The sequence below is a fragment of the Danio aesculapii genome, chromosome 22 (assembly GCF_903798145.1).
Source record: "Danio aesculapii chromosome 22, fDanAes4.1, whole genome shotgun sequence".
Taxonomy (NCBI): domain Eukaryota; kingdom Metazoa; phylum Chordata; class Actinopteri; order Cypriniformes; family Danionidae; genus Danio; species Danio aesculapii.
The window spans coordinates 15,226,208-15,252,054 of NC_079456.1; the positions used below are offsets into that span (position 1 = coordinate 15,226,208).

The following is a 25,847-nucleotide window of genomic DNA, read 5'->3' on the forward strand; positions in this document are numbered from 1 at the left end:
CGTCAGATCTGAGGACAGATGAAAAAACATTCATACTCAGCATTATCAGAGAACTTTTGGATGTCAACATCAAGCAAAAATGGACCCTTTTCTAGATCAAACTGAATCAAATCAGAGATGATCAATCTCTGTTTCACTTTGAATTACAGAAGATGAGCTTAATCAACTCAACTGAGTCAAGATCAGAATTAAGGAAAGTTTCTGAAATGTGTTTAAGTTTTGATAAGTTCATGTTGCTTTTGCTTTGCTTTGATTTGGCTAGAATTAAGGCTACACCCATGGCATCTATGTTCATGTTAGTCTCTTTCTCCTTATACTGAGGTTTACATAACCTTGGATCCAGTACGTATCCAGAGCTAATGGTTGTTGTGGTCACTGATAAGTTTGATTCCTGCAAAGTATATATCCTAATATTCTATTGTGTATTATAAAACTTTCACATGCTTTCATGTCTGGTCACATAGTACTGTGATATCATCGTTTTCAAAAGTGGTCATTTTAATGTGACCCAATTCAAATGTAATAAACCATGTTTAACTAAATTGCCAATTCAACAGTAATCAAAACTTAGTCGTCAAATCAACATGAATCATAGCCTAATTAACTTAATTGATCTAATTTGTAGATCAATAACATTATTTTGTTTAATTAAAGACGGCAAACGTCATATTTAATCAGCCTTTTATTTTTTTCCTCATTAATTTGTTTGTCCGGACAGCACTGTTCTGTTTTTTTGAAAAAGAAATGAAACACAATAAGATTAGATATGTTGTCTTTAGAGTAAATTTTATCTAAATTGTTTGATTTGTAGTGTAGCTAGCACTATCTTTGAATGGAAGCTTATAGCTTAGCTTAGTAAGTTGTCTATAGAGTGTTTGCACTTATGTCAAGACTTAGTTACCCATATGTGCGGCTATACTGGCAACACTCGGATGTAAACAAAAACATAGATTGCATGGATATGAATTACATTAGGGGTCTCAAACTGCCAGCCCACGTGTCATGTGCTGCCCCTCCACCTCCCTCTGGCTCGCAACTGACGTCAAATATATAAAAAGATTTGGCACCCACAAAATCAATATATTTGAATTACTATCACTGTTGTGCAGTCACATATAGCCACTTGTGGTTTTGACCTACTGGACATTTAAGGTACTGCACTATATACACAGTTTAGTTTTACTTTCAGTTTCTCATAGTGTATGTTGTCGAGAGTCACACACATGCAGTTTATTCCTGCAGCTAATTTTAAACGTTGGAAAGATTTCTTTGTTTTTTTTTCTTCTCGATTTATTATGGAAACCCTTAGCACTAATATTTTTTCAGTTCCAAAACACAACATAAAAAATTAATAATCGTCAGAAGCAATAATCATCAAATTACATGAGATTCAGTGACATTGTTTATGCTGTGCCTCAAATATGATGGCCTGTTGTAAAAACAACCCATAGAGAAGAGTTTGTAGCTTAGCTAGATATATTTTATATAAGTTTAATTTTAGCTTAGCAAGCTTGTATTGTGGTGTAGCACTGTAAATATTAATGTTTAAAAAGGAAAAGTTGTTTGTCATGAGCACTGATTCATCATCTGATTTTCTCATCGGCAAAAGGTATGTGTAGATGTTCGTACTTCGGAACTCTAGTGTATAATACTTTAAATTAATACTATAAATTAATTAATGAATTAAAATTTTTAAATTATTGTACGGTTTCTACTGTATTTCTTACTGTAAAGTTCTGGCAACTACAGCTTCTGTTTTTACCATAATTTTGTAATTTTTTTTATTGTAATGTGTAGCTTAACTACCTTTGTCTTAGCATTGTAACAAGTAGTGTAGTGTAACTAGCTTTATATGTCAGATTTTAGCTTGGCTATTAGTCAATGAATTGTCTAAATACTATAAAACAAATCTAAAAACGGACTAAACCAAAATAAAATGATTAAAAAATGAAACTTCTTTGAATTTAGTAATGTTGGGTTAAAAAAGAAACACACTGCTGTTGACCTAAAATCTGCCTCAGCTTCCATAGATGAAAAAACTGAAAGTACAGCTTAAATAAAACTACACAACATCTTGAATATATCCAAATGATGGTTTATGGTTTACTCTAAATAATGGGAGCATTCAGTCTAAAATAGCCTGTAAGATGTATTTTAGAGTGCACTGATGCCTTCATGCTGGGAAAAAGGGAAAGGAAGAAATGTTGACAGACTGTGAGAAAAAGAGAGATGTGTGATCTGAATATAGCAGAGCTGAAAATGAGGCAATCGACGGCAGAGAATTGATCAGATTCTTCATTAAGTCCAGGAATCTCATTATCTGAATATTAATTTGTGGTGCATTTGGAGCTCCCGGGCACACAAGGAATTGAACAAGCGCTGTGAGGAACGCAAGGCGAGAGTTTATGAATGTGTCAAGACAGCAAATTGCCATGTTGGTGCTTTGTAAAAATCCAAAAAAAAAAAACAGCTTGACGGGTAAAATTATAATCTATAGTAATAGCATATCTCCGTCAGCCTGTCATTTCGTCTCCAGCTGAGGTGGATCTCAAATTTGAACCAGTGCAAAAACACATCAATCATTCGACAAAAAAGCCAGCCCTTAAATTTGTTACCATTGACTGAATCCTAGGTTATCCCCAATACTTTCCCACCAGAATACGGCCATGTCTTAGAAAAACAAATCATGAAATATTGACACAAACCCAACGGAAGCCTTGCATCCTTCTTACCGGGCATCCGTCCAGATTATCCTGCTCTCCATGTGGTCCAAGGTGAGTCCATTCGGCCAGGCGCCGGTGTCCATGTCCTTGAAAACCACATGGCGCTGTTTCCCACTCATGGAAGCCCCCTCGATCCGAGGAAAAGTGGCATCCCAGTCGGTCCAGAACAAGGCACTGTTGATGACAAAACTGAGTGTCTCTAACCAATCAAGTGTTTAAACGACTTTCAAACGAGGGCTACTTGCAAACCACATCCTCATTAAAAGCATCAGCATTAGAGCAATTACAAAACAGGTAGGAATGTGTAATGGGCCAATTTCATGGTAATATCCCTTCTGGAAATCATTAAAAAAACTCCTTTATGGGTGATTAGATGGGTTCATTACAATTCGCAAACCAGCGAACTGAGCCATCAATCACCAAAGTTGTTCATTAAAGCTATGAAGTAATTGGAAAGCTGGTGGCATTTGCTGTTCTTTTCCACTGGAAGTTGAGGGTGAATTGAAAAAAAAAAAAAAAAAAACGCACCCTTGGCCGGGATCCACAGCGATGGCTCGGGGGTGTTCCATTCCCCCTGCGATTAGGGTGGTTCGTAATTCGCCATTTAGCTTAGATACTTCGATCTGGTCTAGGTTACTGTCAATCCAGTAGAGATTTCCAGCTATCCAATCAACAGCGAGGCCTTCTGGAGTGGCTAGACCATGCTGGACCACCACTTCAATTGCCGAAACACCTGATGAGAGAACCAAAATCAGGTTACTGTGTAATCCATCCAGTTTGCACCTTGATGTCACGATAACATCCAAACATATGTAAAAACAAAAATGCTAATCGATTTGATGTCAAAAACTTGACATCTATTTGACATCCGCAAATTGATGCCTATTAGACCACCAAAATAATGTGTTCCTACAATGCATGTAAACTACCTTGATGTCAAAATCTAACATTGGTGTCTAAAAACACGTCAAAAAAACAGGGCTCTCCTATAATCAATTTTTGATGTGCTTTTAATGCCAATGTTAGATGTCAATTTAAAAAAGGTAGTCAATTTGATTTGCATCAAAGTACCCACATGGTAGGCCATTTACATCAAATAACATGTACGAATCAATTATTTTGATGTGCCTCAAACAAGTCAAATGACTTTCCCTCAGCTGATGATTTGATTGGATAACTAGACTTACAAGTGAACAATCGTATCTTACAACATGTTTTTATTTTGAATTATACTGCCCCTAAAAAACACTTGAGTGACAATTTTTTTGTCATCTTAAACAATTTTTTGTTACTGAGTGTGTGATCTGCAGCTCTAAGAAAACAACTTATTTACTATGGTGAAAAACATTTTAGTTATGTTTTTGCAATAGTTTAAATTTTGTGAAAGGAAGTAAATTCACAACTTTCGATGAAAGCTGCGCTATTGGATTTTACCAGCAAACTCTTGCAAATCAACAGTACAGTAAATGTGCTCGCACCTTTAGAATAAACAATTTTATTGTACATTTTGATGTGGATCCTAATTTAGTCACTAGCTATGTTTCATCCACTATTTTAATTCGTATTTTGGATTTGCGCAAAAAAAACATATGCGCATAATTGAGTAGGATAAACTTTGTATTCGATGAGAAAAGATGCGCATAAACTAACACTTTTACTGAACAAATTTCACTATGTGCATTTAAAAAAAGTAATGTGATTATTGTTATAGGTGATCATGTGATGATAAAAATGTGTGTGAATGGATGAACCAGCAGGCTGAGCATACTGTAAAACATCTAAGATGCTGTTTTGGTCATTCTAAAACGTCTTAACCATTTCAGTATTAGCGTCATTATATTATTAATTACAGAATCAAGTCTTTTATATGATATTCCTGTTTTGTGGATAAATTCAATTCACATCTTTGGATGGAAATATAGCTACCGTTAGAGTAAACAATTTTACTACAAAAGAGCCCTAAAGGGTATTCATCTTGTGTTCCATTTATAGTTGAAGGCAAAATGATTAGCCCTCCTGAAAAATTTGTTTTATTTTTTCAAATAATTCTCAAGTGCTGTGTAATGGATAGAGATTTAATTTTATGAATCACCAAGGCCCATGGTTTTAGCCTAAAAAAGATCTGTATTGTTTGACTGTAGGAAAACATAATTATTTGTTGTTGACCTATCCCTTTAAGTGTGTTAGCTGCTTGGTCAAGCTCAAGACGAATCTGGTGTTAATTTTGGACCGTGTGAGGTGAATTAAAGAAGCAATTCTCACTTTTTTCTCTCTCTCTCTTTCTCATTGTCTACTCATCAGTTCTTTTGTGGGCTGAGTGTAAATTACTTCTCACACATTTGGGGGGCTCTGAAGCTGAAATATTAACACAGTTGGAAGACTGACTTTGATTTTCAAGTGTAAAAGAGTGCTAAAAAACTCTCGAGCAATATAATAAACATTAAGAATTCTTGAAGGAATTAAACTACATGTATGATTATTATTAATAATGGCAGTTTGATATTTCATCTTTTCAATGCTATTTAACATAAATGCACAATTTTTGTTCTATTTAACGTTGTATAAAAAAAGAGGTCTCATTCATTACTCTTTAAACATTAACATTGCTAATATATACTAACAAAAATGCATAAAACACTGTAAAAACCATTACACCTTACAATAGCCTACAGTATGTAGTATAATCAGGCTATAAATATAAACATTGTCATAAACAAAATATTAAAAGACTCCTACCGCCTCCTTCCGACAGCTTCCCGCGATAAATTTTGTCCTCTACGACGTCGGTCCAATACAACAAGCTTTGGCTGAAATGAAAATCCAAAGCGATGGTGTTTCTGAGCCCGGGGACTAACAGGCTGTAGTCGCCTTTTTGCAGATTTATGCGGCGTATTTCATGTCTGATAGAAAAAATTATGAACGCCTCAAAAGGATCTGAAAAAAAGGACAGAAAACAATTGATAAGGAGAACAATAAATGTTTAATTCCTGCAAAGCCTTGGATTGATGGATGGATGGATTGATGGATGGATGGTTGGAAGGACAGATGGATGCAATGATTGATAGAAATGGAAAGAAAGAAGAAATGGATGGGTGGACGGACAGATGCAAAGATTGATAGAAATATAAGAAAGAACGACTGAAAGAAAAAAAGGAATGAAAGAAAGAAGGAATGATGGATGGATGGATGGATGGATGGATGGAGGGAGGGTGGGAGGGAGGGAGGGAGGGGGAGGGAGGGATAGATGGATTGAGGGAGGGGGGAGGGAGGGGGGATGGATGGATGGATGGATGGAGGGGGGAGGGAGGGATGGATGGATGAATGGATGGATGGAGCGGGGGTGGATGAACGGATGCAATGATTGATAGAAATGGAAATACAAAAGGAATGGGATGGATGGATGGATGGATGGATGGATGGATGGATGGATGCAATGATTGACAGAAATGGAAAGAAAAAAGGAATGAAATAGAATGGATGGACGAATGGACGGACAGATGCAATGATTGATAGAAATATAAGGAATGAAAGAAAAAAAGAATGAAAGAAAGGAATGAAAGAAAGAAGTTATGGAATGGAATGAGGGACGGATGGATGGATAGATAGATGGATGGATGGATGGACAGATGCAATGATTGATAAAAATGGAAATACAGAAGGAATTTAATGGATGGATGGATGGATGGATGGATGGATGGATGGATGGATGGACGGACAGATGCAATGATTGACAGAAATGGAAAGAAAGTAGAAATGGAATGATGGATGGATGGATGAATGGATGGATGGATGGATGCATAAATTGATAGAAATGGAAACAAAGAAGGAATGGAATGAAATGGAACAGATGACTGGGTCGATGGATGGATAAATGGATGGATGCAATTATTGACAGAAATGGAAAGAAAGAAGGAATGGATTGAAATGGAATGGATGGATGAATGTTTGGGTCGATGGATAGATACAATGATAGATAGAAATTAAATAAAAAATTAGATAGATAGATCTAATAACTAAAAAAAAATCTATAAAAAAACTGTTCCATGATGAAAATAATTCCTAAAAGAATAAATAAATTTTAAAAAATCAATAAAAGTTAGAACATTTCGAGCTATAAATAAAGCAAAATCTTCTCTGAGACTCCAGCGGAAACCATATGCGGATTGTGATATAAATTATAGCTAGCCGCTTCAGTTCGGCCCAAAACTAAAAGCATTTTGACAGCTCTGCAAACTGAGCCGCGTGTTCGAGTAAAAGCTTGTTTTTTTTTTTATTAAAACATGTTACTTAGTGCTCTTTGCACATGTCTTCCGCTCCACTCACAAAGTGCACAGATCTCTAATCTCTCGCAACACAAATCCACTCCCCTTTGCTCTCTGGTAAACTCGAAGAGCTAAAATGAAACCCATGCATATTACAGACACACTTTATACCTATACAAAATGCACCATCTCTGAAAACCCCCCAAAAATATGCACTGAGCGGCTGATTAATCGACTTGTCATCTTCTAGGGGTTTATCTGTGTTATTTACAGCACAGAAATTGCAGGGTCATTTGGTTCCCCGGAGGTTAATTGCCTTGTCGTCTAGACCGTAATCTGGTTTTAACCCCATTAGAGACTGAACCTCAAATTTTAGTGCACGAAATTCAGATAATTAACCAACGTGCCACTGTTTACCTGTGCTGTAGCAGCTGTCTCCATCAGATCCGAGACTCCAGCCTGGATAGCAGGAGCATTTCACAGTATTTTTATGCTGTTCGCATACTTGGCTGCAACGTAGGTGCTTTGAACAGTAATCCAGAACCTCGCAGGTCTGAGCGTCCGAGCCCAACTGGAACCCGGCAGGACAGGAACATACGACCCCTTTACCAGGAGCCACCGAGCACTCATGGCTACAGCCGCCCTTTCGTATCGAACACTCATCTGGAGAACACAGAGATGGAAAAGGATTTATTGTTGGAGAAGAGGCGGATAAACTGTCACTTCAGAAGTAAATAGCAGGGTCCGAACTGTGAGACTGCAAAAAAAAACATGATGGAATTCCTGTGCAGACATATGGCGGAGCAGCAGGGAGTCTCAGACGCTTGGAGGAGCTCAATACAGAATGGATGAATGAGCAAAGAAAGAGTTTTTGAGCTCTCTGTTTAGTCCTTCAAGTTATATGCTTCTTGGTCAGCTGGTGAGACAGAGTTTTGTTTGGCTTCATTCTGAGGCTTGCTTTGTCTCATGAGTTTGAACACTAGAAGAAGGCTCTTAAAAGTCTCAAGAAAACTCCTGAGTAGGTGCAATAGGTAGTCATTGGGGTGGTACCCAGCTTGTACCTTATTAACCCCTAAAAGGTTCCCAGTACAACCTCAAGGTTAAGTGTTTCTACACTAAAATGCTAATATGCAAATTTTAGGGGTAAAAAACTTGTGATTTATTAAACCTTAGAAGAGTCATGTATAACTACTCTGATAAGCACATTTCAGATGTTGTAGTTTAAAAGTCATAAAACCCCCAAACACATTTTTTGAGATGTAAAGATAACCCTGATAGCACACATACAGTACATCACAGAGATGTTTTAATTGATGTTTTTGTTTACATCTGGAAGACATATTAATATAATTAAATTATTTGCTCCTCTGCAGAATGTCTGTTAGACAACTTTTAGATGTCAAGTAGAAGTTTAGGAACATATTTAAGATGTTTAAAATTTAGAATGATCATTCAGACCTTTTAAAGACGTTTGTCAGACCTTTGAGCACAGCAGATGTTTTACAGAACAAATTATCCTAAAATACATTTTGCTGGCATACATGTACCATCTGGGAAAGTACAAAAAAAACCGTCTTTCTTTCTTTCTTTCTTTCTTTCTTTCTTTCTTTCTTTCTTTCTTTCTTTCTTTCTTTCTTTCTTTCTTTCTTTTTTTTCTTTCTTTCTTTCTTTCTTTCTCAAAAACGTCTATTGGGCATCAATTTTTAGTTGTTAATGTTTAGTCATTACCATGTTTAGATCATATTTAGAATATGTCTAGGATGTTTAAAATTTAGAATGCTAATTTAACACATTTTTAAGATGTTTATCAGACCTTTAAACAGAGCAGATGTTATCTAGATCAACATCTTTAACATCTAAAAATGTACATTTAATAGACGTTTTACTGATGTGAGTGTACTACTACTTTATCTGAGAAGATAAAAAAAAACGTAAAAATAAACTTTGCTCATCTGAAAAACGTCTATCAGATGTACATTTTAGGTGTTAAATACACGTTTAGAATGATCATTTAGCAGATCTTTTTAAGATGTTTATTAGACCTTTGAAGACAGAATATGTTTTGAAACCCAAGTGATCATTAAAATACATCTTCCAGGCATCAACATCTTTAACATCTAAAAATTGACATCTAATGGATGTTTTACTGATGTGAGTGTACTATCTAGGATAATAAAAAATAAACATAAAAAATAAACAAATTTTGCTCATCTGAAAAACGTCTATTAGATGTAATTTTTAGGTGTTAAATACAAGTTTAGAATGATCATTTAGCAGATCTTTTTAAGATGTTTATCAGACCTTTGAAGACAGAAAACGTTTTTCGAACCAAGTGAATTATACGTACAGTATGTGTACTATCAGGGAAAGCAAAATAAATAACTAAATAAATAATAATAAAACTAATACGGAAAGGTACTACCTAGTGATAATTATTATTATTATTATTTTTACATTTTAAGGTGCCATTACACTAGTGCGTCTTTAAATGCATAAGTACAGTAATGTTATGGGGGTTTATGTTGCTGTGGTGACCCCTGATTGAGCAGGGAATAAGCCGAAGGAAAGCGAGTGAGTGAAGTTATGCTATGTTATGGTTTCACATGCCATCCACTTCGTATTATCACTAAAAATGCTACTTTTAAAATTGTTTCTTTTAATATGTCATAACTTGTAACTTGTAGGGGACAAGATTAATAGTGGTACCCTAAGAGGACATACATTTACGCTAAGGTATTATTAGAGGTTTATAATTTAACACTAATTGATTTTTATACAAGTACCATAAGTACAAGTATTAGTAATCTCAGGTACTACCTTGAAATGTCATATTCCAGCAAAGTTTAAAGTTCTACTTTAAAGCCCTAATATGCAATTTATGGGGTACATAAAGTACAAAGTTATGGCTCAAGGGCTGCTGCCACAGTGACAAGCTGTTGTACTTTTTATACAGTACGTTAAATTTTTGCACGTTCAACCCAGAGTTGCTGGAAACTCCATGATCTGTGATACACTTACTACACATGTTGAGTTTGAGTTGTAATGACCCAAGGATATGTACCATTTATGTACTATTAGCTTTAAAAACAGTAGTGTCAAAACTAATAATCCACACCCTCTTATTTCAACAATAATCTGTTGATTAGTCTGATTTCATGAAAAAAAAGAGGTTCTATCTTCAAATATTTACAATCGCTTTAACAAAGAGAGTTCTATTTATCATTCTGGGAATTAATAGCACAACAAATGTACTTAGTCAAGGTATTTTACAATAAAAGCATACCAAAATTCAGAATTTCTATCATCTCTGCAAGCGTCTTTATCCAGTATATGTATTATTCTTAGTATTTCTTCCAACAAAGGCTCAGAGGCCCTGAATTCCAGGCATTTTTTCCACCCTAAGCATCACCTTATTGTGATTTATGGCCGAGGACTGCAGGTTTTGGGCAATGTAATATGGCAGAACTTCATCCCAGTGGCCCCATGGTAAGATGCTAAATGAAAAAATGTGGTTAAGCATTTGCTAAAGCTGTCAACTAGCAGTATATATGTTAGCCTCTTGGGTGATGAGCTCAATAATGCTATTTCGAACAGTGATGATAAATCGTACGCTTATTGCAAATGGCTTGTTTACAACATTAATGCACTTGGAGGGAAAATATCTCTTTCAAACGGACATTAAAAAACGAAGCTTGTGTAATAAATTTTCGAGGAAAAGAGGTTATAATAATTAAAAACACTTTCAGAGTGAGCTTTAGTGGGACGCTGCCTATTTAAAACTGTTTTTAATTCATTTTGCCAGTGTAATGCTTTGTCTTATCCCCGATAAATATGCAACAGCTCCATGTAATGCATTCGTACAGTAGATTGGATTCAGAAAAAAAGAGGTCTCTGAGGGATTCAAGGTAACACCACCTTGAACAGCAAGTGGTTTCAAGGTTTAAATGAAGCGTCTAGCACTGACGGAGGATAATGTATCCATAAACCTCAAGGCAGTCATATTGGTGGAGCTGCGGAGTGAATGAAAATGTGCTAGACACTCAAATGGAAAACAACAAAGCACATGCAGGGGAGACGAGAGGAACAGAAATGGATCATTGATGAAGGGAAGGAGCTTCGAAAGGTCTAAAATGGCAAATGAAAGTACATTCAATCAGGCTTCGGCACAATCTGGCACTGGTGATATTGAGGGATCGTGCGGTGCGAGTGAAGTAACTAATACTGTAGAGAGAATTAAAAAAAGTTCCAGTGTGGCAATAATGGATCTTTCTGGACGGAGAGTCACTTATGAATTCAGCTTAACGGCTGGTGTTCGGAAAACTCTTTGACTTTGTAAAAAGAAAAAAAAAGAAAAGAAAAAAAAAAGAGCAGGTCTGATTGGTTGGGTAGGTCGAGGTAGTAGTCGATTGAAGACCTTGGAGTCTTTATCTAAAATTCAGAATCAATTAAATCCCTAAAGTACTGTGATTGGTGAATAGACATATTCACCAATAAGAAAGAAAGAAAGAAAGAAAGAAAGAAAGAAAGAAAGAAACTAATGAACGAACAAACAAACAAAGAAATTTAGATAATTAGAAAATATGTGAAATTACATCTTTATCACAAATACATGCAAAAAAAAAAAACACAAACAAATAGAACTAACCAGAAGTTTGAGGAGAGAGGTTTGTTTTCCACTCATGCTGGATTAACTGAATCTTATAAATACTGGTACCGCACTCGCCGCATTGTAAATACTGTATATTGCTAAGCAATGCAAACAAATCCAGATTTGTGGTGTTGGTGTTCATAGCTGGTTCAGACCCTTGTAGAAAATATTTACAATTGTTTAGAATTCTAGAAGTGGAGTAGCACAGTGCTTTTGGCATCTGGTCAGCGATGTGCACATACATGCATATTTGTTCTTAAAGGCGTTACAATAAAGTGGGATCTCATATAGAGTAATTTTGCATCTTGTTTCCCAGTAGAAAATATCTGATGACCTGGTACTGGGTTGCGACCTGATGATCGCTTTAAACTAACAATTCTCTGGGGTATGGGCTTTGACCAGATGTGTGTTCCTTAAAGGCTGATTTATACTTGGCATGACCCACAGTGCCTGCGCTGCACGCAGTCGTGCATTTATACTTCTGTGTGCTGTTTGTGTTGCTCTGCAAAAATGCTTCTGAAACGCTAGCTGGCAGTAGGTTTTTATGTTTGTCTGTGTTGGGTTTCTTTTCTTTTTTCTGAACACTACCTCAATGTACAAGTAGCTAAAACTCGCTCATTCAGAGGCAGGAACCAGTGAACGTGCAACAACTTTAATCATAAGGTAAACATGAAACAAAAGTTTCCATCTGGATCTCCGTCACGGGACTCGACACTTGTAAACAACCGCTCACACTTGTCACTGCTACCAAACGACCAATCACAGAGCTTGCGCTTCGAGTTGTTGCGGCGTGTATTTATTTTTCAGGACGAGGGCTAAGCAACTGCAAAAAGTTTGCGCCAGACCATTCGTGTGTGCTTGACGCAGAAGTATAAATCTTCCCTAAGACGTTTTAGAGACCTATGAGGTCGGCAAACGTGCTGTAATCTCAGCAAATACATACTTTCACACATGATAAATATATCTACATAAAGCTTGCAATATCAACTTTTAAACATACCAACTGTACTTCAAAACAAATGTTTTCTGGATTTGCATGAAATGAACATGTAGTACAATTTGTTCCATCTTAGCTTATGAATTCCTGCCATTGCTGTTCAAAAGCAAACCATATGATGGAAACAACTTCAATGCCTACAAACTTATAAACAAAGATATCACTGTCATTTTGGGAGATTTGCCATCGAGACCAAGTTGGACATTATGTAATACACAAGTTACCAATTCTTACGACAAATACACAGTCTGATTGACAAGAGGACTTCTTATTGCGTCCTCTAGAAACGTAGAAATTTTAGTGTGATTTAAATGCTTAGAAAGTAGATGTAATGCTGATGATACACAGGGCAACTTTTTGAGCAATGTTGCCGGACAATTTTGCAGTGCGATGTTGCTTGGTTACTCTATTAAATAAGGGCAACAATGTTGTATCGCTAGCCCATTGCCCTAATTAGTTATCCCGTGTTAGGTCAGGCTAGTTTATTCAATTTGAATTTGCAGTGGAGTGCCTGAAGAGGTTGGACATTTGTGGTGTTATTTTTTCAAAGTTGCTCAGCAACATTGCTCAAAAAGTTGCCCTGTGTATCATCAACAACGATTGTTGTTGCATTTTATTGATGATTCCAAATATCGAATTTAAGTCATAAGTTTGGCAAACAGTTTTGGAGAATCAGATGTTCCCCCTTTCAAACAGAATGCCAAAGTGGCATTTCAGAGATGGCTGCCAAGTGAAATGACTTGTCTTAAAGCAGTTGTTCTCAATTACGGTCCTCGAGACCCCCAGCTCAGCACATTTAGTATGTCTCTCTTATATCACACACAAGGATCAGTTGATGGATCTAGGTGTTTTAGGTTAGGAAAAACTAAAGACCTACAAAATGTGCAGGGCAGGGGGTCCTGAGGACAGGAATTGGGAACCACTGCCTTAAAGGGACTTTGATCCAGCACAGAGAACACCAACAGCCGCAAACCACTGAAGATCTGCTTCGGCAATTCAGCTGCAGACTAACAGGAAAAAAAAACAGTGACCTATTTCTAGGATTGACTCTCCAAAGCTGATCTGGAGGCTCATTCATCAGGATTAGTGCCATTATGTGAGGGCCAGGTCTGCTTCAAACAATATTTATCTAACTCTGGACATTTCTGGAGTGTTTCCGGCTTTTGGACCTTTGAGTGTTTGAGCAGGGTGAGGGCATTCATCTCTGCCATGGTTTCAGCTCAGCACTCTCCTCTGCCGTGTTTCAGCAGGAGTTTCGGAGCCAGCTTAAAGTTAATGGGGGTTTGATTGGCCCCGTTTAAAATTAATAGGGGCATTAGACTGAATTGTGACGTTAACTGCTATTTTCAGACCTGCTGAATCTGTGCTCGCTGGCATTCAGGCTGCGGTTTAGGGGAGTTTCGATTTAGTGCCAACCAAAGTAACATTGTTGCTTTATTATAAAGGTCAGCTAGGTGCAATGAATTAAATGAACAAATTAATAAATTAATAAATCCACACGACTATATGAAGATTTATGGATTCAAATTAAAACAAAGAAATAGTCTAGTGCATATTTTATTTTTGTCTATTTTGCAAAATAGTCGTAGAAGTATACACTACCTGACAAAAGTATTGTCTCCTATCAAAGATTTGGGAAAAACAAATAATAACATAACTTCCAGTTGATCATTTGGTATCAAAAGTAGCTTTTATGAAAAGCAAAGGTCTCTAGATAACGCTTCTTTTACCAAAATAAAATATGATCATACCTTGATTTTTAACTATTTAATTAGGACAGTAAGGTCTGACTTTGCTTAGACAAAAGTCTTGTCACTTAACAGAAATAATGTACAGTATACAATATAAAGTCATGGTGCATTGGAAAAATATTTAATATTGTGTATGACTCCCATTTTGGACGACTGCATCCATACATCTCTGCAATGACTCAAATCCCTTAGTAATAAGGTCATCTGGAATGGCAAAGAAAGCATTCTTGCAGGGCTCCCAGAGTTTATCAAGATTCTTTGAATTCATCTTCAATGCCTCCTTCTTCATTTTACCCCAGACATGCTCAAAAATGTTCATACCTGGTGACTAGGCTGGCCAATCCTGGAGCACCTTAACCTCTTTGCTTTAAGGAACTTTGATTTGGAGGCTGAAGTATGGGAAGGAGACTATCCTGCAGAAGAATTTGCCCTCTCCTGTGGTTGGTAATGTAATGGGCAGCACAACATTTTGAAATCTCAGGCTTTTGATGTTGTCATCCACTCTGCAGATCTCTCGCACGCCCCTATACTGATTGTAGCCCCAAACCATGATTTTTCCTTCACCAAACTTGAATAATTTCTCTGAGTCTTCATCCAATGATCAGATCTAAATAAAGCCTCATTTGCAAATTTGAAGATGATATTTTATAAAGCTTGCAATAAATTGTTTTTGCAATTATTAATTAACAACTGGTGAAGTATGGTGATATTTCAGACATATTAAAGATGTAATTCAGTCTTTTAAGTGCTGTTCTCTTTGTAATGAATCATGAGTGAGTGAACAAGTGAGCCGTTTTTAACACAGCGTGTACTTTTTTATTTCCCAGTGAGGAGTTAAACTTGAACGCATACAGACTCAAGGGGACCTATGTGACCACGAGGATCAAAATTGACATCCTCAAACGTAAACATGCTTATAAATCACACAGAATGAAGTATTTTGAAAATGTAAAAATGCCAATTCTTTCCTGTGAGGGTTGGGTTTAGGGGTATGGGATAAAATATAATGTTTGCCTAACAAAACCACTATTATGTCTTACAAGAATCCCCAGTGGGATATAGGAATAAGTTTGTGTGTGTGTGTATGTATATATATATATATATATATATATATATATATATATATATATATATATATATAAACATGTTACAGTAAGTGTCTAACAGCCACTACACATTTTCACAACACATTTCTTTAAAGCAATTCATCCAAAGCCTTTTGTTTTGATGTGATTTTTGACAGTTGTAGACTCTGAAGTAACTGAAATAATCCAGCGTAGTGATACAGAACTGTAATGCTCTCAAAGCTATCTTTATCTGCATTTATCTGAAAATAACTGCACACCTTAATGTTCATCAGCCAATCAGATTCAAGTGTTCAACAGCACTGCAGTATAAAAAGAAATGTAAAAATTCAGAATGCGATTTGCTTATGTCTCACCACAGTAGGGTCCTTCATCCGAGTGATCGGCACAGTCTCTCCAGCCGTTACAGATGCGCTCGGGAGGGAGACACACTGAAGTGTCATTGGCACAGGGGAATTTAGGAGGTTTACAGACGGACACTTCACAGCCCTCCTCATCCGATTGGTCCTCGCAGTCGATATCTCCGTCACACACCCAGTCCTTACTAACACACTTCCCTGAGGTACAAGCAGAAAAAAACACCCATTTACCATCCTTAACTCTCTGCTACACAAAGATATCTGCTTTCTGCATGCTTTTTAATCCACCAAAACAGCGAGCAAATTTGAGATACGCTGTATAATTTCCCATAGGGATATGCTGTGTTTGTTGGACCTTGGTGTTTGCCGTATCATTAGGGATAATACGTCATTATCTGTTTTATTTTTATTTAATTTTTTTCATCACCTCTTCGGGTCTGCATCATTTTTCAACAAATCACCGCACCAGTGATTTGTTCATTGTTTTTCATCAAACTACTCCTGTGTGTAGAACTACACATCTGCATTTCTTTTTTTTCTTCTTTTTTTGAACAAATCTCATCCAAAATCTGTTTTGTTTGATGTGATTTTTGACAGTTGTAGATTCTGAAATAACTGAAATGCACTTAAACATGTCTGGAACTTTAATAGCTGTGCGCTTAACTTAAAATAATTATAATTATTACTTCCTTTTCTTTTCAGCTTAGTCCCTTTATTAATCTGGGGTCGCCACAGCGGAATAAACCGCCAACTTATGCAGCATTTGTTTTATGCAGCGGATGCACACTTATACACTATGGACAATTTAGCTTACCCAATTCACCTGTACCGTATGTCTTTGGACTGTGGGGGAAACCAGAGCACCTGGAGGAAACCCTCATGAACGCAGGGAGAACATGCAAACTCCACACAGAAATGCCAACTGACCCAGCCGAGGCTCGAACCAGCGACCTTCTTACTGTGAGGCGACAGCACTACCTACTGCGCCACTGCGTCGCTGTTAATTATAATAATATTAATATTAAATTAATAATAAGGAATAATATTATTATGTTGGTTCATTCCGCTGTGGTGACCCCTGATTAATAAAGCGACTCGTTGACTCGTCGAAAAGAAAATGAATGAATGAATGAAATAATCTTTCAAGTCCAGATACGCTGTATAATTTCCTATAGGGTGTTTTTTGGACCTTGGTGTTATTTATTTTATTTTAGTCATTTAAAATATTAAAGATAAAAAGTGGACCACTTTTAAGAAGGGGGACCGGAGGGTGATCACACTCCTCATCCTCTCTGGGAAAGTCTATGCCAGGGTACAGGAGAGGAGGATCCAGACGATGGTTAAATGGAGGAACAATGCAGATTTCGTACAGGTCATGGCTCACTAAACCAGCTCTACACCCTCACCAGGCTGCTCGAGAGTTCATGGGAGTATACCCAACCAGTCCACAAGTGTTTTGCGGACTTGGAGAAGGCATTTGACTGTGTGCCTCGTGGCATTCTGTGGAGGGTGCTCTGGAGGGCTATCTCGTCCCTGAATGGACAGAATAGAAGTCTGGTTCGCATTGCCAGCAATAAGTCAGACTTGTTTCCAGTGCATGTTGGACTCTGGCAGGGCTGCCCTTTGTCACCGATTCTGTTCATAATTTTTATGGACAGAATTTCTATGCGCAGCCTTGGGCCGAAGGGGGTCCGGTTCGGGGACCACAGGATTTCATCTCTGTTATTCGCAAATGATGTTGTTCTGTTGGCTTAATAAACCATGGACCTTCAGCATGCACTGGGGTGGTTTGCAGCAGAGTGTGATGCGGCTGGGATGAGAATCAGTACCTCTATGTCCGAGGTCATGGTGCTCAACCAAAAAAAGGTGGTTTTCCATCTCCAGGTTGGAGGAGAGTCCTTACCCCAGGTGGAGGAGTTTAAGTATCCTGGGGTTTTGTTCATGAGTGAGGGAAGGATGTAACGTGAGATTGACAGGTGGATTGGTGCAGCAGCAGCAGTAATGCGGTCAATGTATCGGTCTGTTGTGGTAAAGAAAGAGGTGAGCTGAAAGGCAAAGCTCTCGATTTACCGGTCAATCTACGTTCCTACTCTCACCAATGGTCATGAGCTCTGGGTCATGACCGAAAGGACGAGATTTCAGATACAAGTGGCCAAAATGAGTTTCCTTCACAGGGTGGCAGGGCACACCCTAATAGATAGGGTGAGGAGCTCTGTCACCCGGGAGGAGCTCGGAGTAGATTCGCTGCTCATCCACATCAAGAGAAGTCAACTGAGGTGGCTCGGGCATCTGTTTCAGATGCTTCTTGGACGCCTACCTAGGGTGGTGTTTCTAGGCATTTCCCACAGGAAGTAGGCCTCGGGGAAGACCCAGGACATGCTGGAGGGACTATATTACTTGGCTGGCCTGGGAACGCCCCGGGATACCCCCAGAGGAGCTGGAGGAAGAGTCTGGGGGGAGGAAACTCAGAGTTTGAGTGAGATTAAACGGTACGAGAGTATATTTCACATCCACTTTTTCCTCATTTGCAATATTCAAATACATTTTCTCCCAAATTAATATAAATTTCACTCAAAAACCCTTATCGGTTCTTCTTAATGGTTTACTCAGTAACCTAAGGTGTTTCATTTTACTTTGTGAGCATGTGAGACAAGTCATTAGCGAGTCCCTCATTATCTTTCCAGACAAGTTCTTTAATAAGGTGAACGAGGGCGTACATAACTTAAGTACATAAATTACTTTTCCGTATCCTCCAAGACCAAATAGTTCATTAGACATTCCCTTAATCAAACTTTAATACACTTAACTTTGCATTTTACAGAAACTTAGTCTTCATCCGAATTTCTCTCCAAACCAGAACATATGCAATTAAAAAGCATTTTAAACTTTAAAAAAAGTTGTGTTTGTTCCACGTTTATGAGAGGTCTAAGCCACTAAAACATCTTGACAGTCGCTCTATAGCTTCTTGCTGTTCAGTTTTGCAGCCCTACAGCCTGAAGGCGAATTAGCATTCTCGCTAACAGCTTCCCTCAGGAGTTTGTAATGGCTTTTTAAAACAGCGGTTTCAGATTTAGGAGTAAAATGAGGGTCGTGACTTCCATGTTTTGTTCCGCAGCATAAATTACACAAAGTGACATCTTAAATGTGAAACCGTTATGTGCTTTAAATTGCTAACGCAAACATGCTAACAAGTTTCCAGTGAGAGTAGGCAATGAATAAGCAGCTGTTCAGGCAGGAAGTGTCCTGTAGGCCAGTGATAGTCATATTAATGACAAGGATATAAAAATGAACATATTTATGGCATAAAACAGCCTGTTCTTGTTTTTTGAAAGTTCTAGCAAGTGTTCCAGCCAAGTCAAGTGTTTAGCTTGGTGGCTAGCTAATCAACCGAGATGAAAATTGGATTAAAATACAATCCTAAGTGATCAGCTGAGAGCAGAAAATCAGTTTGCAGCAGTTCTTTTGACAACAAAACCTTCAAATTAATTGTATTTTAGGTTTTTTGTTTGCAAATATCTCAATGTCCTTAATTAACTACAATTGATTTGGTTCAAATTCTCATTTTTAAGTTGCTTTGGGAAAAAAATACTCATTTAATGTAGTGTAAACAAATTGAAGTAGATCTTTTTTCTCAATCATCCTCTTCATAAACCCAGCTTTCTTTTCAACTCTTAAATGCTCCGACCTCTAACTTTTAAAGTTCAGCATTACAGATCAATCCCCACACACACAATTTCCCACAATTCTACCTGAACCCAGCTCACAAGGGTAATACAATATTCTCTGTCTGCCTCTATGAGAACAAAATGATGCATCTTAAACATTATTAATTCAGTCTAGAAGGAAGCAAAGCAATAATCAATGGCCTTCTGGAAACTGCTTTCCGCACTACAGTCCCATTTTCGGCAGAATAAACGGTAATGCTACATAATTTGAATGAATGCTGAATCATCATGCCATCCCCAGGCCATAATCAATCGATTAATGATCATATTTACGGCCCGTCTTCACCCAGAGATGACGCTATTGAGAATTTTCCAACGAGTGAAACTTGATTATGTAATGTGGTAATGTGATAATGTGATTATGTAATAGACTTTGCTTTCTACCTGAGACCTTGCAGGTAAACTTCGCCTTGGGGTCACACATTCTCTTGGCTCCCTCACAGGCGAATTCATCACTACCGTCTTCACAGTCTTTGTCTCCATCACAGCGCCAAACTTCGGGAACGCAGGTGCCATCACCACGACAGTGAAACTCCTTCTCGCTGCAGTCGTTAATTGCAGAAATCGCTGATGGAAGGAAAGAGTCAAAAAACATTTAATTATTAACACAATCAATTCAATACTTTGATTAACAATCTACCATGTAAACAGTATTTTAAAGGTTAAATTCATTTAGTTCATTACTTATTCACCCTCATGTTGTACCAATCCCCTAAGATCTATTAGTTTTTGCTCGTTTATTTGTTTTTCGTACTATGGAAAGTTTTCAGCTGTCTTCAAAATGTCTTGTTTAGTGTTCAACAGAATAAAGAAACTCATAAATGTTTGAAACCACTTGAAGGGGATTACATTTCTGGGTGAACTATCACTTTAAGGTCAGGTAAATGTGTTTTAATTTCATTGAAGGGTTATTGGTTTTAGTGTAAACTGGTGTTTCTGTGTGTCGGGGTGTTGTGTGCGTTCGTGGGCACCTGTCCTGGAGCATGTAGCATTCTCGTCGCTGAGATCACCGCAGTCATTGTCCCCATCACACATCCAGTGTTCAGGGATGCACTTCCCGCTTGAGCACTGAAACTGAGCCACTGAACAGGCATGAACACAACCCACCTCATCACTACCGTCCCCACAGTCATCCTCTACGGAAAGAAAGAGACATTGTAAATATACTGGATATTATTGCTTTTATTATTGTTTTATCCTAAAATGTTGACTGTTAAATGTACAGTTTATTCTGATCTATTATTATTTTTATTGATATATATGAATAATATGATATATTGAAAAATATATGATATGTTGAATATTGATAAGATATTAATATGATATATTTTTTACTACTACTACTACTACTACTATTTACTGTTTTACTGTTTTTTATTAGAAATATATGTTCTTTTTTATGTAAACTTTATAAATGTTATAACATTTGTCATGCCAATAAAGCAATAATTGAATTGATTTAATTTTTTTAATTACTTTATTTCATACCATATTAAAAATATCAATATTACAAAGGTACATTTTACTATGTATAGTACAAAGATATAATTTTGTAAATATTAGTTCTTTACCTTTAACAGAGCACAACCTATCTTTAAAAATCCACACATTTTAAAACTCTTCAATATTCTTGACATTCTTAGAAAAAACTAAAATTAAACTCGATTCTCACTGTATAGGTAGGAAGCGAGGGATAAATAGGTGGATGGGTGAAAGATTTGATGGAAGCAAGGAAAAAATTATGGGTGGATAGATGGATGGTAAAAGGAAAAAAGGCAATGAAGGATGGAAAGAAGTAAAGACAGAAGGAAAAACAAATGAGTGGATGGATGATGGATGGATGGATGGATGGATGGATGGATGGATGGATGGATTTTATATGAAAAAAGAAGGAAGTACAAATGCATGAATGGATGGCCGGAGAAATAAGGAAGTAAAAAATGGATGGATGGATGGATGGATGGATGGATGGATATGAAATAAGGAAGGAAGTACAAATTGATAAAATGGACAAATGGATATGAAATAAGAAGGAAAGAAGTACAAATGGATGGATGGATGGATGGATGGATGGATGGATGGACAGATGGATATAAAATAAGAAGGAAAGAAGTACAAATGGATGGTTGGATGGATGGATGGAGGGATGGATGGATGGATATGAAAAAAGAAGGAAAGAAGTACAAATGGATGGATGGATGGATAGATGGATGGATGGATGGATGGATGGATGGATGGATGGATGGATGGATGGATGGATGGATGGATGGATGGATGGACGGATGGATTGACGGATGGATTGACGGACAGATGGATGTGCAACAAGAAGAAAGGAAATACAAATGGATGGACGGATGGATGGAAAGATTGAAGGACGTGAAACAAAAAAGAATGAAGTACAAATGGATAAATGGATGGAGAGATGGATGTAAAACAAGGAAGGAAGTACAAATGGATGGATGGATGGATGGAAAGATTGAAGAATGTAAAACAAAACAGAATGAAATACAAATGGATGGATGGATAGATGGATGAACGGATAGATGGATGTAAAACAGGAAGGAAGAAATGAAGTAAAAATGAAAGGGAAAGCAATGAATAAATGGATGGATAGAACTTTAACAAAAAAGGAAGGAACCAAGCAATAAAGAAATGAATGTAAGTAGCAAGGATAAAGATGAAATATTATATAAAATGGATGGATGAAACAAAGAATGACAAATAAAGAGGTATGAAAAAAAGAAGCAAACAAGTGAGGGAAAAAAGGTAAACGGAGGATTCAAAGAAAGGAGGGAAATCAAGTAAGCAATGACAGAAATAAATAAGGATAAAATGATGAAAGTGTGGATAAAAGTAAGATCACAGAGAAATGGTGAAGGGGAAATTGTAAACAACTATTAAATCCCACAGCTGGATCCATTTAAATTATTTTTTACCTGTAAATAAAATTCTCGATTTGTTTCAAAAGATCAAGGAGTACATAGAGTCTGAAAAGTTATTTCGTAACATTAGCTCACCGGAATCGCAGTGCCATTTCACACTGATGCATTTCCCATTAGTACAGCCAAACTGTGTCAGCGGCTCACAAGTGGGGAAATCTAGAGGAAACAGAAGAGGAACGAAAGATTTAACAAATTCAACACGACGAATGACAATAGACACTTCCCCTTTCCAACTTCACTCAACTTTGCAAGTCAACGCTGTTCCCGTGCCAGCAAGAAACGCAGAAAGAAAAACAAAAGCTTAGATTAAGCCTTCAACTAACAACTTTTTCCCCGCCAAGAATAGCAGAGAACAAACACAGAGTTTGTTTCTGCTGAACTTTGCACCTTCCGTCAAATCTTTCAAGAGATAGAAGCACTAACCTGTCACACGAGTGTTTCAAAATAAACTAAAGGAAACATCTATGTGCAATCACACAATAAACATAGGAATTAAGGACGAGAGAAAGGAAAGGGGAGAAGATGATGTAAAGATAAAAGGATGATAATGGACAGACTGACAGATGGAAGTAATATCAAAATAATGGACTGAAGGAAGATTCAATGAAAGAAAAATCAAAATGATGAATGGATGGGTGGACGGATGGATTGACGATTAGATGGAAGGAAAATCAAAATGATGAATGAATGAAAGTAGGGTAAGGAAGAAAGATTTGATTGAAGGCATAACAAAATATGGATGGATGGATGGATGGATGGATGGATGGATGGATGGATGGATGGATGGATGGATGGATGGATGGATGGATGGATGGATGGATGGATGGATGGATGGATGGATGGATGGATGGATGGATGGATGGATGGATGGATGGATGGATGGATGGATGGATGGATGGATGGATGGATGGATGAATGGATGGAATATCAAAATAATGGACTGAAGGAGGATTTGATGAAAGGAATATCAAAATGATGAATGGATGGATTGAAAATTAGATGGAAGGAAAATCAAAATGATGAATGGATGAAAGTAAGTAGGGGAAGAAAGGAAGATTTGATTGAAAGCCTAACAAAATGTGTGGATGGAAGGATGGACGGAAAATTCAGTGAATGGAATAACAAAAAAGATGGGTGGATGAATTGATAAATGGATGGATGGGTGGATGAAAAATTAGATGGAAGGAAGGATCATAATGGATGGATGGATGGATGGATGGAATGATGGAAGCAGGCAATCAAGCAAAAATGAAAGAAGGATGCAATGAAATGAAAAGTACAAAAAGAAGGAAACATTGGATGGATGGATGGATGGATGGATGGATGGATGGATGGATGGATGGATGGATGGATGGATGGATGGATGGATGGATGGATGGATGGATGGACAGATGTAAGTTTCAGTGGGAGGATTAAAATAATTGGATGGATGGATGGATTAAAAATTCAATGAAAGGAATAACAAAATAATGGATGGATTGATAAATGGATGGATGGATGGATGGATAGATAGATGGATGGAAGAATGGATGGATGGATGGATGAAAATTAAATGGAAGGAAGATAAAAAACTATAGATGGATGGATAGGTGGATGGATGAAAGCTTCAATGGAAGGAATAACAAAATTAGATGTAAGGAAGATCAAAATGATGAAGGGATGGATGGATGGATGGATAGAAGGATGGATGGAATGAAGGAAGACGGCAATCAAGCAAAAATGGAGGATGCAACAAAATGAAATTAACTGGAAGTAAGAATAAAATAGATGGATGGATGGATGGATGGATGGTCAAATCAAAAAGTGTAGAGGCAGATGGAAGAAAAAAAGAAAGGAATCAAAAGGTAAATGGGTAAATAAAGGGTTGAAATAAAAGAGGGAAGAAAGGCATCAAGAAAGCAATGACACAAACAATGCAGGATGAAACGACCAAAGTATAAATAAAAGAAAGGGAATAATGACGTCGTCAACAGGAAAGAAAAAAATACCTGCCAAAAACTGCAGCAAACAAAAGCTTTTTTTTATTTTGAGTTTGCACCTTCCGTCTTTCCCCAAAAGAGACAGAAGTGTTTCCAAATAAACCAACAATGGCCACCACCTTTAAAAATGAAACCCACATTAGGAAAGACATGACAGGAAATAGGCAAAGAAGAAAAAAACACCACATGAAGTGAGCGAGCAGCCATGCGGCGCCACATGCTTCAACTCCACGGCAAACAGAGCAACATTCGACATTTCGCCGACGCTTTCCAGTGCCAGCTTGATTTTGATTTAAGGAAGTCAAGCATAAACTTTAATTACTCTGTACGCGGCCCTGCGTGCGCATGAGAACCGGAGCGACCCTGGAACAGTACCCGAGGAAATTTAAGCGGTAATAAGATGCGACGACTAACAGAGAAGAAAGCTTCAAACGCACACTTCATCCCTCCGAGGAGGAGAGGTGGAGATCTGCTGCTGTTTCTCATCTCTCATTTACACCAGCAGAACACCGCTGTCGGAGACACTCCAGCCGTCACAACAGGTTCAGGGCGGTGCTGCTGAGCGCTGAAGAACTTCAGGCATGATAATGAGAAGAATAATATCATATCATCCAAAGGGATCCTTTTTTTCACTGAATAATGACAATGTCTTTGACTTTGTGTTAATGATGAAGAGATGCAGTGAATGGTTTTTGTGAGGAACTGGCATACAAGAAAATAATTGTACTAAAGTACTGCCATCAGTGGTTCCACAAAGAACATCTATAGAACTTTTCTATTGCAGAACCTTTCCAGAAGGTTATGATCACACTTTACAATAAGGTTTCATTAGTTGATGATAGTTTATGTATTTATTAACATTAACTAATAACAAACAATACTTGCACAGCATCAATCATATTTCAGCATTTACTAATGCATAATTAACATCCAAATCCAAATTTGTTAACATTAGTTAATGCACTGAGTTAAACTTACAATGAACAACTGCATTTTCATTAACTAATGTTAACTATCATAAACAAATACTGTAATAAATGTGCTGTTCATAGTTTGTTCATGTTAGCAAATGCAGTAACTAACATTAAATAATACAATTTTATTGTGAAGTTTTACCAATGTTATCTCAAGTTATTTAGATTTTTGAAAAGCTCTTCATCTTAAAAAAAACTGTTCCATTTTCACAGATAAAAAAAATAATGAATAAATAAAATCAGTGGCATCAAATATTGCTCCTAAACTTAAAAATTAAAGTTTCTAATTGGTGTTGATGGACCCCCAAAGAATCTTTAATATATAACATTAACTAATGATGTCACATATCTACCATATTTGGTTCCCCTAAGAACGTGTCAGCAAATAATTCTTAATAGAAC

General features: G+C 37.2%; 1 protein-coding gene across 1 annotated transcript in view; it reads right to left on the bottom strand.

The window, feature by feature from the left end:
* The window catches only part of lrp1ba (low density lipoprotein receptor-related protein 1Ba), a 407,482-nt gene that overhangs the window by 249,460 nt on the left and 132,175 nt on the right, over window positions 1-25,847 (bottom strand). Inside the window, 9 exon segments of the mRNA XM_056448564.1 lie at window positions 1-8; window positions 2,733-2,897; window positions 3,252-3,456; window positions 5,460-5,657; window positions 7,403-7,648; window positions 15,823-16,023; window positions 19,935-20,117; window positions 20,522-20,686; window positions 22,568-22,648. The exon segment at window positions 1-8 is cut by the window's left edge and continues 237 nt beyond it. Of these exon segments, the coding sequence (XP_056304539.1) occupies window positions 1-8; window positions 2,733-2,897; window positions 3,252-3,456; window positions 5,460-5,657; window positions 7,403-7,648; window positions 15,823-16,023; window positions 19,935-20,117; window positions 20,522-20,686; window positions 22,568-22,648 (1,452 nt within the window).